The sequence below is a fragment of the Arvicola amphibius genome, chromosome 10 (genome assembly GCF_903992535.2).
Source record: "Arvicola amphibius chromosome 10, mArvAmp1.2, whole genome shotgun sequence".
NCBI classification, from domain to species: domain Eukaryota; kingdom Metazoa; phylum Chordata; class Mammalia; order Rodentia; family Cricetidae; genus Arvicola; species Arvicola amphibius.
The window spans coordinates 93,905,022-93,919,208 of NC_052056.1; the positions used below are offsets into that span (position 1 = coordinate 93,905,022).

Genomic DNA, 14,187 nt, shown 5'->3' on the forward strand with positions numbered 1-14,187 from the left:
AAGGACACTTCCAGAAGGGACTGATCAGGACATAAATGACAGGGACCTATCTGGAGGATGAACCTTGGTCTGTAAACCATGGTGGGAGGTGTTCAGGCAGAAGTCACCCCCATCCCCATGGGACCTGGCTAGTGGTTCCCACGTCCAGACAGTAGGCTACAGGGCACCAGCATATCTCTCTTGAGCAAGAGACTAGTGGGTCAGAGGCCACAGGGGAGTTGGGCTAGAAGTCCCAGGCCACAATGAGGCTGTTACCTTTAGCCTAGATGTCTGCCTCTCCACCTCTAGAGACCTACAGTCCACAACTACAGGGTCAACATTAGTGATAACAGGGGACTGCCACAGAACCCAGCTACTTCACCAAGCAGTTTCAGGAGCTACCATGCTTACTGTTTTATCAAGATAGCAGCTGGGCATGTAGGTACATACCTGCAATCCCATCTCCAGAGATGAAGGCAGGAGGATAACAATTTGATCCCTGGGCCTTAACTTACTGGTAGTGGTAGGGCGGCAGGTGTGCACTGCCACACCTGGCTGAAAGGTACCATTCTAGAACCCTGCTTCACAAAGGCATACTTTTGTTTTCTTTCTTCTTTTCTTGAGACAGAGTCTCACTACATAGCTCTGGCTGGCCTATATACTCCCTATGTAGATCAGGCTGGCCTGGAACTCACAGAGCTGCCTATTCTGTTTCCTGAATGCTGGGGATTATAAGTGTGTGCCACCAGGTCCAACCTGAAAGGCATCAATATTTTAACTGAGGAAAGTCGCCTAGAGTGGAAATGCTACATTTGGCTGTGGTCTCTTTTGAGTGAGAAACTCAATAGCACAATGCCACCCCTTATAGAATAAAAATATTGTTTTTTAAATTATAGTCATTTATTTACTTATTTACTTACTTGTGGGAGGCATGCATCTACCATAGCATGTATATGGAGGTGAGAGGTCAACTTGTGAAAGATGGTTCTCTCCCTCCATGTGAGTCCAGGAATCGAACTCAGGTTGTCAGGCTTGGTAGCAAGCACCTTTATTGTTGGGCCGCCTCGCCAGCCCCGATCCTTAGTGATCCAGGGTGAAACTATGAACAAGCTGGGCATGTCACACACACCAGCAAGTCCAGCACTGGGTCAGAAGTTCAAGCTGCAGTGATGTCGCAGACAGCCTGGGCTATGTGAGACCCTGTCTCAAAAAAGGTGGGGCCGAAGAGATGGCTCAGAGAGTAAAGGCACTTGCTGCTAAGCTGCCTGACAACCTGAGTCTGATCTCTAGGACCTACATGGCAGAATCCACACACACTATAGCATGTTACTTACACACACACACACACACACACACACACACACACACACACACCATATGTACATAAAAGATAATTTCTAAAAAGTTTTAATTATGTGTGTCTGGAGTGCCCTCACACACTAGAGGGTCAGATGCCCTGAAGCTGTAATTACAGGTAGTTGCGAGCCACCCTACATAAATGCTTGGACTCCAACTCATGTCCTCTGCAAGAGCAGTCCATGCTATTAAATAGCTGAGCCATCTCTCCAGCCTAAAATGCACAAACAAACAAACAAAGGGCTAGGGGCATAGCTCAGTTGGTAGAGAGCTTGCCTAGTTAGCATGCCCAAGGCCCTGGGTCCACCCCTAGCACTGCATATGACATGGTGGCATATGCCTGTAATTCCAGCACTCAGAAGATAAAGAAAGGAACTTCAGAAGTTCAAGATCATCCTCAGCTATATAGTTAGTGAACTGGAGGTTAGCTGGGCTACAAGAGACTGATTCAAAACTAGCAAATACCTACAAACTGTAGCCCAAAGGAACCCACACATAGAAGAAGAAATTTCCAAGTCAAAAACCACTTGGAGTCTCGATGGCAATGTTGTTAAAGGTGGACTCTTAGTGCCACCCAGTGGCAGGGAGTGTCAACAGCCATTCTCATCCCATCAACATGGGGTTGAAAAAATGATCAACAGTTTCTTTTTTTTTTTTTTTGGTTTTTCAAGACAGGGTTTCTCTGCAGCTTTTTTAGAGCCTGTCCTGGAACTAGCTCTTGTAGACCAGGCTGGTCTCGAACTCAGAGATCCGCCTGCCTCTGCCTCCCGAGTGCTGGGATTAAAGCTTCAATTTTTTTAATGAAGTATCTTGGAGCTGACTACATGTGCTTTTGCGGAGTCTTTTAATTTTGTATCACTTTATTCATCTCTCTGTGTACATGTATGTGCATGTATCGCAAACACATGTGGAAGTCAGGGGACAACTTGTAGGAGAAAATTCTCTCCTTCCACCATATGGGGTGCTGGGGATCAAACTGAAGTTGTTAAGTTTGGGGGCAAGTACACTTGCCTGCTGAGCCATCCTACTGACTCCGTTTTTTGCATAGTAGTGAGTGTTGGCCTGATCAGATTTTATTTATTTGTTTACTGAGATAAAGTTTCACTATATAGCTCTGGCTGGCCTAGAACTTGTTATGTAGACCAGGCTAGCCTCAAACTCACAGAGATCCACCTGCCTCTGCCTCCTGAGTGTTGGAATTAAAGGTGTCTACCATTACACTCCACTATCTACTTTGTTTTTTAAAATATTTATTTATTTATTTATTATGCATACAATATTCTGTCTGTGTGTATGCCTGCAGGCCAGAAGAGGTCACCAGACCTCATTGCAGATGGTTGTGAGCCACCATGTGGTTGCTGGGAATTGAACTCAAGACCTTTGGAAGAGCAGGCAATGCCCTTAACCTCTGAGCCATCTCTCCAGCCCCTCCACTATTTACTTTGATCCTGAACTTGCTAGTAGCTGCTATCAGCCTTGAGTTTCTGTTCATCCTGCCTCCACATCCAAGTGTGCACCATCACACCCAGTACATGGTATTGGGGTGGACCAAGGACTCCATGTATGCTAGGTGAGCACTCTGCTACCTAAGCAGTTTTTTGTTTGTTTGTTTTGTTTTGTTTTGTTTACATTTGAAACATGGTCTCACTCTTGCAACCCAGGCTGTCCGGAAACTCAGAGCAATCCTCCTGCTTCAGTCTCCCCAGAGCTGGGATTACACACATGTGCTACCACACCTGGCCCCAGCTGACACTTGGATTATAACCTCTAGAGAAACACTGGGTCTTCTGCTGAGTGGCCCCTGAATTCTGGGCCCAAGGCTATGATAATTAGCATATTATCCCTTAGGGCCACTGACTTTTGGATAATTTGTTGCACAGAGATACAGAGCTCACTTGACAGGCATGTGGGTGATTTCACCTTCTCTTTCGTCCTCTTCCTCCTGTTCTTCATCCTCCTCCTCTTTCTCTCCTTCTATCTTTCCTGTGTGTGTGATATGCACGTGTGAGTGCATGTTTTTGCATGTGTGGAGGTACGCATGTATGCAGGAGATGGCTTAGTTGGTAAACTGTTAGCCTTGCAAACTGAGGACCTGAGTTCAACCCCTAGAGCCTGTGTGAAAAAGCCAGGCACAGTGGCACACTTCTGCAATCCCAGCACCAGGAAGGCAGGGACAGGCAGACCCCTGAATCGCACTGGCTAACCAGCCTAGCCTTCTTGGCACTCTCCAGGCCGGCAAAGTCAGTCTCGAAAAAAAGGAGGATGGCACTTGATGACTGACACTTGAGGTTGACCTCTGGTCTCCACAGACCTGTGCACACACATGGAAATAAAACTGAAATCATTCATTCTTTCCTCCTTTGTTTCCCTCAGGAATGTGGTCACAGCCACACAAAAATAAGGAATATAGTCACTGTCCACTGTCCTTCCTATGGCTGCAAAAACCTACCTGGGAAGGCTGGGGATGTGGCTCCCTTGGTAAAGTGCTTGTCTAGCATGCTTGAAACTCTGGGCTCCATTCCTAGCACTGCATGATCCAGGCATGACTGCACATGTCTGTGAGCCCAGCACTAAGAAGGAAGAGGCAGGCAGATCTCTGTGAGCTTGAGGCCAGCCTGGTCTACAGAGCTCCAGGACAGCCTGGGATACATAAGAGACCCTTTCTCAAACAACACCAAAAAGACCAAAACACTAAGAAGAAGAGCTCCCTTGGGGTGTCATTACCAGTGTTCTCGTTGTTGTTGCCCTCTGTTTTCTCCTCTTCCTCCTCCTCTTCCTCTTCATATTGCTGCCGGATGCGCAGTTCCAGGGAACTAGTGTTGCTGTCATACACGATGCAGTATCTCACGCACTCCAGGTCCACGGACTCTGGGATGAGGTACTGGTTGTCTTTCTGAGGAAACAACACAGACTTGTTGCTGGGGAGCTCAGCTGGGTATACTGTCCCTGCACAACATCCCAGAGGAGCTTGAGGCAGCAGTTGGGGGAGTCCTGTGCTCCTTCCCTTGCTGACTCCTGAGCCAGAAACACCATTAATAGATGGAAGAATCTCTGGAATCCCAGAGGGGTCTCCCCTACTAAGAAGTACTTACTGTCCACTAAGAAGGACAGTAGCAGGGGGCTAGACAGGAGATGGCCTGGCTGCAGAATGGTTGGTTCATTATTGAACGCATAGCTCCTCAGAGGCACTGTGGCTGATGAACGAGAGATGTTGGCAGTAGACCCCAAACCAAAATCATTCGTGAAGATGATAAGACCACTTGAGTCTTGAAGCAGAAGTCCCGAGCAAGTGAATGTCACCAAGAGTACCATGAGATCAAATGCAGGATATGGGACGGCAGGGACTTGGGTCTTCTGTTTAGTCTCTAATCATATTTCTGACTGTCCCCACCGCTGTGACAGAATGTCTGACAAGAGCAACTTATAGGAGAAGGTTCATTTTGGCTCATAGTTTGCGGGTACAGTTAATTGTGGGGACGAGGTGTGGCTACTGGAATGTGAGGCGACTGGTCACACTGTGTCCATAGTCAGGAAGCAGAGAAAATGCTGGTGCTCACTTTCTCTCTCTTTTTTTTTTACTTTTTTCATGGGGGGGAGGGTATGATGGTTCGAGACAGGGTTTCTCTGTGTAGTGTTGTGAACAGGCTGGCCTCAAACTCACAGAACTCCACCTGCCTCTGCCTCCCGAGTGCTGGGATTAAAGGCATGTGCCACCACCACAGGGCTAAACTTGAGATTTTATAATCCAGCCTCATTTCTGGTCCACTCTCTGCTTCCTGATTATGGACAAAATGTGACCTGTTGGCTTACATGCCTGTCATCATGCCTCCCCCACTAAGACAGGACCATAGCTCTCAACTGTGAGCTCAAATACCCACACCCTTACTTCTTGTAATCGCTTTCCTCAAGGATTTTGTCACAGCAAAGATGAGAAAAGTAACTAAGAAACGTGTTGTGTACTGAGGTGATGAGCTCATCTGAGGAGAAGACAAGCTCACCAGGGGAAGGGGTGAGGTCACCTGGAGAGGGCAGAGTTCATATGGGGAGGGAGTAAGGTTACCTGGAGAGGGCAGGCGGCTATGATAAGTACCCATGTATTCTACTTTATAGAATAGTGTCAAGGCAGAAAGTTAAGGATCACAGAAGTCCAGACCAACAAGGATCTCTGCAACTCAAAGGGGAGAAATCTCATTGGTCTAGAAGCTCAAAAGAACATTCAGGAATATGGCTGTGGCCTGGTAAGGGTCAACACATGACATCCCAGCATGGGGAAGCTAAGGCAGGAGGCTCATGAGATCTAGGACAGCCTAGGCCAAACTCTGGCTAATAATAAAAAAGATTAAGGGTCAGGCAGTGGTGGCACACGCCTTTAATCCCAGCACTCGGGAGGCAGGTGGGTCTCTGTGAGTTCAAGGCCAGCCTGGTCTACAGAGCAAGTTCCAGTACTGAGAAACCGTGTCTTGAAAAGCAAACAAACAAACAAATAATAAGGTTCAGTGAGAAGGCTCAGCAGGGGAAGGTGCTTGCTGACAAGCCTGAGGACGTAAGTTCAATTCCTTGGACACACATGTAGAGGTTATGTTCTGATCTCCACATATGTGGCATGGCCTGGCCATGCCCAGATACATACCCATGCCCCACAGAGAGAGACAGGGGTCAGGTGAGTTTGATTCCCAGCACCTACCTTGGGTGACTTATATCTGCCTGTAACTCAATCTGTAGGGGATTCAATGGATCCAATGTCCTCTTCTGAACTCTGCAGGCATCTGCACTCACGTGCGCACATGTACATACACACACACACACACACACACACACACACACACACACACACACACACTTTTCAAAAAATAATAATGCAATAAAAATTTTAAGAAGCATAAGATGAAAAGTGACAGAGAAGATAACTACCACCCTTTGGCTTACTAAACACACATGATCACATGACCACATAAAATACACATGCCCAGCAGTGGTGGCACATGCCTTTAATTTCAGCACTTGGAAGGCAGAGGCAGGACAATCACAGAGTTCAAGGCCAGTCTGGTCTACAGAGCTAGTTCCAGGACAGCCAGGGCCATTATAAAGAGAAACCCTGTCTTGAAAAAAAAACCATAATATACACACAGTCATGCAATACACATAAATGATTACATAGTACACCCATACAACCATAATACACAAATACATTACACACACATCACACATACACCATATCACACACATACATACACACTCATATATATACATGATCACATAATACATACACTCACACAATCACATAATACACACACAGACACACACACACATTTACAGACACACACTACACATACACCATACATATATCACATACATATACACTTAGGCATATGAACACAGACACACACACAATCATATGATCACATAATATACACATGATCATATAATACACATACACAATTACACAATACACTTGCACAATCACATAATACATATACACACACATGATCACATAACATATAAACAAAAATGCTAAACAAAGATTGGGAAGTGTCTGGGCAGAGGGAAGGCCTCTCTCTGGTCACTGGTCTGCATGCGCCAACAATCTGTACTGACTACCTACCAGATGCCCGAGACTAGACAAAGTAGACCCAGCACCAAACTCACAGCCAAGTCATATGTACACAGGCTGTATGGACCTCAGTTCCCAGACGCCCTGCCTGTAGGCCATAGTACCTACTTAACAATGGCAGAAACAGTGAGTGCCTACCAGAATGAACTCAGGGAATGTAGGAGGGATCCATGGGACATGTGCCTCCCTGACAACCTGTCCCTCACAGCTGATGCTCCCTGTGGACCCAGGACAAAGCCTCCCTCTCCTCCTGCAAGGTCCCCAGGCTGCCTGCATCTGACAACCGATACCTTCTTTACTCTACGGGCAGTGATCACGTGGCTCTCGTCATACTGTCTTTTGGATCGAACATCTGAGAAAGAAAAGAGTTGAACTCAGAATGGGAACTGTAAAGGAACACAAGAACACTGGTGCGTAGGGGAGTAATTGTCCACTCCAAACACAGCTGTGATCGCCACACCTAGTGTGTATGTAGTGGGCAAAGGAGACAGGAGGACTGAAAGTCTGAAGCCAGCCAGGGCTTCACAGTAAGACTCTCATCTTCAAATGAATAATTTCTACATTTATGTGTGCACTGGAGGGTGCACACATGCCACACACAGTGGGGATCAGAGGATATCTGTGGAGTCAGTTATCTTTCCCCCGTGTGGGTTCCTTTATCCACGGAGCCATCTCTCCAGTCCCTAGACTTTGTCCTAAAACAGAAAAAAATCCCTTTAACTCCACCACATTTACATCTTTCTTTCTTCTTTTTTTAAAATTTTTGTTATTAAATTATATAATTTTACAAATTTTCACCTCCTCCCCTCCTCCCATTTCCCTTCCCCTCCTCCCATCCCCCTCACCCTCCCTCTCCAGTCCAAGGAGCAGTCAGGGTTCCCTGCCCTGTGGGAAGTCCAAGTTCCTCCCCCATCCATCCAGGTCTAGGAAGGTGAGGATCCAAACAGACTAGGTTCCCACAAAGCCAGTACATACTGGCTTTTTTTCCTTTCTTTTTTCTTTTTCTTTCTATCTTTTTCACCCCTTTGGTTTTCGAGACAGGGTTGTTTCTCTGTGTAGCCCTGGCTGTCCTAGACCAGGCTAGCCTCCCAGTCACAGAGATCCACCTGCCTCTGCCTCTCAAGTGCTGGGATTAAAAGCATGCCACACCATCCAGCTGACCTCTTCATTTCTTTGAGACAGAGTCTCAAAATGTAACCCAGGGAGCCTGAGAATTCTTAGTGCTGGGACCACCAGCCTGCACTACCATGCTGTGAGGAACTTTCCTTGATCTAATCTTGAATTATCTTTCAAGTAGCAAAACATTCAATAGCAGCATTGCTTTCCTTTGTATGTGCATGTGTGTGGTGTATGTATATAAGCATGTGCATAAGAGTGTGTGAGGGTACATGTACATGTGTGTGCAAATACCCATGTGTCTCCCTCAATTGCTCCCCACCCTATTTTCTCAGACTGGGTCTCTCACTGAACCCAGAGCTTCACAGAGTCTAGTTAGCCAGCTTGCCCAGTGTATCCCATCTTCCCTCCTGAGTTCTAGGATTACAGGCAGGCTGCCAAACCAACTGATTTCTATATGGTGCTGGAGATCAAACTCTGGTGTTCATGATTGCATGGCAAGTATTTTATCTACTGAGCCTATTCACAGGCAGTATTTTGAACCAAACAATAAAATAATTTTCTAACGTCATTCATCTCCTCCACCCGAGATTTTGCTAACCTTCAAAAGGAAGGTTTGCAGACCACTGTTCTCAACATACCCATTGATTAACTGTGTGTGGTTAATTGGCTATGTGTGTTGGTGTATATGTTGTGTGTCTGTACGTTGATGTTGGTATGTGTGTTTGGGTTGGTGTGCTGCTGTTTTCCACTTACCCAGTAAACAGAGGTAGTTGGGCTCAGCTAGTCTGGACAGCTTTGAGACCTGATTCAAGATGTTATAGAGTTCTGTTGGCTCACAGAAGAGCAACTCAGCCATCCTACTGGGAAGAATCAACAGTACACAAGTTAACATATCTTTCTTAGACAAATGACCAGAAAATGAGAAACTGAATTAAACACTTCAAAAATTAGAAGTAAGGGGCTAGAGCTGTAGCTCAATTGACAAAGTGCTTGCCAAGCATGTATAAATCACAACATATGCATATATTATACATAAATATGCTAATGTTATTATGATTATGCAGCCATATAATACCAAGTATGATATAGTTACTATTTGACTCTCTATGTTTGTGTGTGTGTGTGTATGCATGTATTAGAAATTAAACCTAGGGCTCCTGAACATTAGACAAATGCCCTGCCTGAGATATGTCAATAGCTCTCAAAAACTGCATGGTGGCTCTTTTAAGAGGCAGGCCCTGTCACCAAACACTTAAATGTGTTTATGAGCAGCCAACAGCATGCTTCTTGGTGGTGGTATGGACCTAGAAACTACTCAGAGTTATGGCAATAAATATGGCTCCTGCCAATACTTCCACCATGAAGCTAGACTCTCAGGAAGTCAAGGAATGGGCTGAGCCAGCTGCCAAAGCCTCCGCTTTAATCCTAGCTATGCCACTTGGCAGATTAAAGACTCATGTGGTCAGAAAAAGATTTACAGTAAAGACAGATTCAGACAAAAAAACTCTCAATGGTTTACAGTATGTTTAAAAATATATGCAGGCTTGGAAAAGAAAAAGAATAAAGTCCTTACAAAAGTAAGAAAAGTCACATAAAGATGAAAAATATACAGAATATGGATACTGTATGTTGTTATCTTTGAATTGTTTGACTGCTGAGGAAGGAGCAACAGCTACTAAGAGACATTTGATCATAAATTGCTGCTGGATTAATCCAACCTGTATATTTTGAAAATGTCTTGACTTCAAAATTTAAATCAAAGGATATGTAACTTTGGAGAAGAGGTTTTGATTTTGTTTCCACAGAAAATGAGAGGCTGTGGATTCATTTTTAGTTAAGAAAAACAAGGCTTGATCGATGAAGACCCGCTGAAAATTCTCCAATGGGAACAGATGGCCCAGATGACCCAATGTTTCAGAGCACCTCTGTTGTAGTTTCTTCTGAGTTCTGCATCAAAAATAGCTGCAAGACTGCTTGCTTGAGAATACCCACAGAATACTCCAGTCAGGACTTAACCATAATCCTAAATTTTCTTTGGGTTTCCATAAGATTATCAGAGCCCACAATCAGCAGTAAATAGCCTAGAAAACTACACCCATGTTCCCAAAAATGGATTATGGATGTTTGTCTTTGTTTAGGGTGTTGGTTACAAGCTGTTATGGATAATGGTCAGGAAAAAAGCTAAACAAAGGAGATTAGATTCAGAGTTTCTGTTTTGAAAAGAAAAAAAGGGGAAGTGCTATGGGATAATGCTCGTGTACACTGTAAAGATTTGTCACTTGTATTGGTTTAATACAATGCTGATTGATCAGTAGCCAGGAAGGAAGTATAGGCGGGGTGACCAGACTAGGAGAATTCTGGGAAGAGGAAAGGCAGAGATGCAGTCACCAGTCAGACACAGAGGAAGCAAGATGAGAATGCGTTACTGAGAAAAGGTACCAAGCCATGTGGCTAAGCATAGACGACAATTATGGGTTAAGTTGTAAGAATGAGTTAATAAAAGCCTGAGCTAATAGGCCAAACAGTTTGCAATTAATATAAGCCTCTGTATGTTTCTTTGGAATCGAATGGCTGCAGGATCAGGTGGGATGGAAACTTATGTCTACGTGTGTGTGTGTGTGTGTGTGTGTGTGTGTGTGTGTGTGCATGTTTATGTCTGTGTGTCTCTGTGTGTATATATATGCATGCATGCATGCATGCGTGCATGCGTGTGTACGTGCATATGTACACGTATCATCTGGCTTTTTATATGAGTGTTAGAAATTGAACTCAGGTCTGTAGACTTGGATGGCAAGTATTTTATCAACTGAGCTGTCTCTCTAACCCCACCCAAAGTGCCATGCCAAAACTTATACACATATATGCCGTACCTCTAGCACCTGGTTATTTTTTAGTCGCAAACAGCACCATTCCCTGTCCTGTCACTGCAGCCCTCCTGTTGTAGACTTAGTTCCCTCCTCCTCCCTCCCATGCTATCTATAAACTTCACCCCCTAATGGAGTCCCAGCTGGTCAGCTCTGTCCACCTCAACATCATCAGGGGATGCTAATTTAATTGCTGTCAGTGGGGCTTCTTGCTTTCTGTTTTTCCCTGTCTTTGTTATTATGCTTTGATGTGAAATGGCCCCCAAAGGCCTACATGCTTGAATACCTGGTCCTAGCTAGTAGTTCTGTTTTGGAACCTTTGGGAGGCAGAGCTTCCTGATCTATATATTGAGTTCCAGGCCTTCCAGGGCTACATAGAAAAACCTGTCTTAAGATACAAAACAAAAGTGAACATTATCCATTATCTGAGAATGACAACTAAGGCTGCTCTCTGGCCTTCATATGCATGTATACACACACACACACACACACACACAGAGAGAGAGAGAGAGGAGAGGAGAGAGAGAGAGAGGAGATGAGAGAGAGAGAGAGAGAGAGAGAGAGAGAGAGAGAGAGAGGGAGGGAGGGAGGGAGGGAGGGAGGGAGGGAGGGAGAGAGAGAGAGAGAGAGAGAGGTGCCATGGCTTTGAAGACAGGAAGACATATGACCATGCTCAGCCAGGGGAACTGCAAACAAGAAAGATTCACAAAAGCACTGTGTGGGAAAATGAGTCAGCTCAAACTCAGCATGGGAACTTTCCTGCCCCATCTCTTTAACCCCACTCTACCAGCAATGGGAGGTCAGAAGTCACCATCCACCTGGGGTGGGGAAGAGAACTGAGGAAGAGAGAAAAAGAAGTAGCAAAGCCAGATACTGTAGTTCCCAAATACAGGCACATATAGAAAACAGGAAACCCAAGGGGCCTGGTGATGGAGTCTTAATATTGAATTAACTTCAGAGTTTATTAGCTCAGTGAGCAGGATGTTAGACTGCTGTGATAAACCTGGTAGCCAGGGACAATCCAAATGCTGCCACGACTTAAAAGAATGGTGAGATGGTTCAGGGGGCAAAGGTGCCAGCCACCAACCCTGATGACCTGAGTTTGATTTCCAGGATTCACATAGTGGAAGGGGAGAACAACCTGCATAAGGAGAGGAAAGACAGCTTCTGTTGGCCTTTGCTATTCAGAAGTGCCGGCCTCTCCTGATCTAAGAGAGTGGTCCAGAAAAAAGGAGCCCTCTTTATATAATTAACAACACAACAGATATGGTAACAAAAAGGAAGGAGCCTCTTTTACAGGGGCTCATAAGGGAGAAAACGTTCTTCTGGCCTTGATGACCCAGAAAAGCACACAAAGGCACAGCCAGAGATGATTATGCTGCTATATCCGCATGTTCCTCCGTATATGGCATGAGAGGACACTGCTTTCCATGTCTCACTGCTTCTAGGGCATGGCCATGACCTGGTCATCACATCTCATCCACACAGACACCGTCTGGAGTCAGGGCCATGAGACAGTCATGGAGGAGAAACAGGAAACACGGTCCAACTGAGGCTGTGCCTTCAGTTGAGCTTGTAGGAGTGAAAGGCATTGCAAGTCCAGAGCAGAGTGAGATGGATTACAATGTTTTCTCAGGGGTCATTTGGTTCTGATCAGGTTGAGTACACAGGGTATAGGCAAAAGGAGTAGGTATAAATGATCTCCAAGCACACTACTAACTTGGGTACAGGCTGGGTACAAGTTTGATTTATAAAGGCAAATTTTAAACATATTTCTCAGAAAAAAAATTCTCACATTCCTGAACCGCCCTGATTTCCACACACAAACCATGATATGCTGATACCCCCTGCCCCACGCATGTACACAACATAAATAAAAATATAACTTTTTTTTGTAAAGATCAGAGTTGACTTCACAGTTGCCTTCTCCTTTGTTATGCTTTTAAAAAGCAGAGCCTCAAACTCAAGATACCCCTGCCTTAGCTTCCTGAGTGCTGGGATGACTTGCAGTATCTAGCTCAGCTCACTCAACATGAATTATGCTGAGGGGCAAAGCACTGAGCACAAAGCCTGCCATGGAGCCATAGACTGATGCAAAACTAGAACAATAACTTGGTTTTGAGAGGGGCGAACAGATTTTTTTCAACTATTAATCATTTCAGATAGAATGAATACAGAAGATAGAAGGTAGTAAGCCACTCCTCCCTAGACAAGAAGTGTAGCCAGGATACAGAAGGGAGGACCCTGAGAATCTAGGACTCTTCCCTTTATGCAGGCAGAGAATGGTCTTGAACTTGATGCTCCTGAAGCCATCTCTGGCCTCCTGAGTGCGGGGACTACAATCGTGCATGCACTACCATCCTCTGTTTATGTGGTTGTGCAGGCTAGTTTTATCTCAGCTTGAAACAAGCAAGGGTCATTTTGGAAGAGGGAACCTTAACTGAGAAAATGCCCCCACCAGATTGGTCTATGGGCAAGCCTATAGAGTATTTTGCTGATTGACTGAAAGGATTTAGTTTTGTTTTTATTAATGTTTTTGTGCATGCATGTGCACTTGTATGTGTGTGTGTGCTTATGTGCAAGTAATACAAGTAAATACAGGTGCTGAAGGAGGTCAAGAGAAGGCATTGGATCCCCCTAGAACTAGAATTATAGGCAATTGAGTAGGTGCTGAGAACTGAATCAGGTCCTCTGCAAGAGCAGTACAAACTCTTAACCATTGAGCTATCTTTTAGCACACCCACATCCCTTTTTATTATCATTAGTTTTGAGACAGGTTCTCATGTAGCCCAGGCTGACCTCAAACTCTCTTACGGAGTTAAGGATGACCTTGAACCCCATCTTCCTCTCCTCCTGCCTGTCCCTCTTAATTGTTGGGTGATGTGGGAAGTTCTATATATGTGTTGCTTTTATTGGTTAATAAATAAAGAAGCTGTCTTGGCCTGTGATAGAATAGAGTAAAAAGCTAGGCAGGGAAAACTAAACTGAATGCTGGAAGAAAGAAGGCAGTCGAGAGAAGCCATGTAGCCCTGACAAAGACAGACGCCTTGCCGGTAAGTCACAGCCATGTGATACACAGATTAATAGAAATGGATTAAATTAAGATGCAAGAGCTAGTCAATAAGAAGCTAAAGCTAATAGGCCAAGCTGTGATTTAAATAATATAGTTTCTGTGTGGTTATTTTGGGGAGTCTGTGTGGCTGGGGAACAAACTAGTGGCTTCCTACTACAGTTGGGAATGGAGGCTGGCACCACCAT

At 45.0% G+C, this 14,187-nt stretch overlaps 1 protein-coding gene across 5 annotated transcripts in view; it reads right to left on the reverse strand.

Annotated features, from left to right (window-relative positions):
* Positions 1 to 14,187, reverse strand: part of Styxl1 (serine/threonine/tyrosine interacting like 1) — a 32,043-nt gene that overhangs the window by 14,686 nt on the left and 3,170 nt on the right. For 3 of the 5 annotated variants that reach the window (XM_038346861.1, XM_038346862.1, XM_038346858.1), the window contains exons 2-4: positions 8,819 to 8,925; positions 7,237 to 7,298; positions 4,060 to 4,228 (exon numbers count right to left, since the gene is read on the reverse strand). In XM_038346861.1, coding sequence (XP_038202789.1) covers positions 4,060 to 4,228; positions 7,237 to 7,298; positions 8,819 to 8,921 — 334 coding nt within the window. In that variant the 5' untranslated portion in view covers positions 8,922 to 8,925. The remainder of the gene's footprint in view (positions 1 to 4,059; positions 4,229 to 7,236; positions 7,299 to 8,818; positions 8,926 to 14,187) is intronic. The other 2 variants (XM_038346860.1, XM_038346859.1) reach the window with 1 other exon arrangement.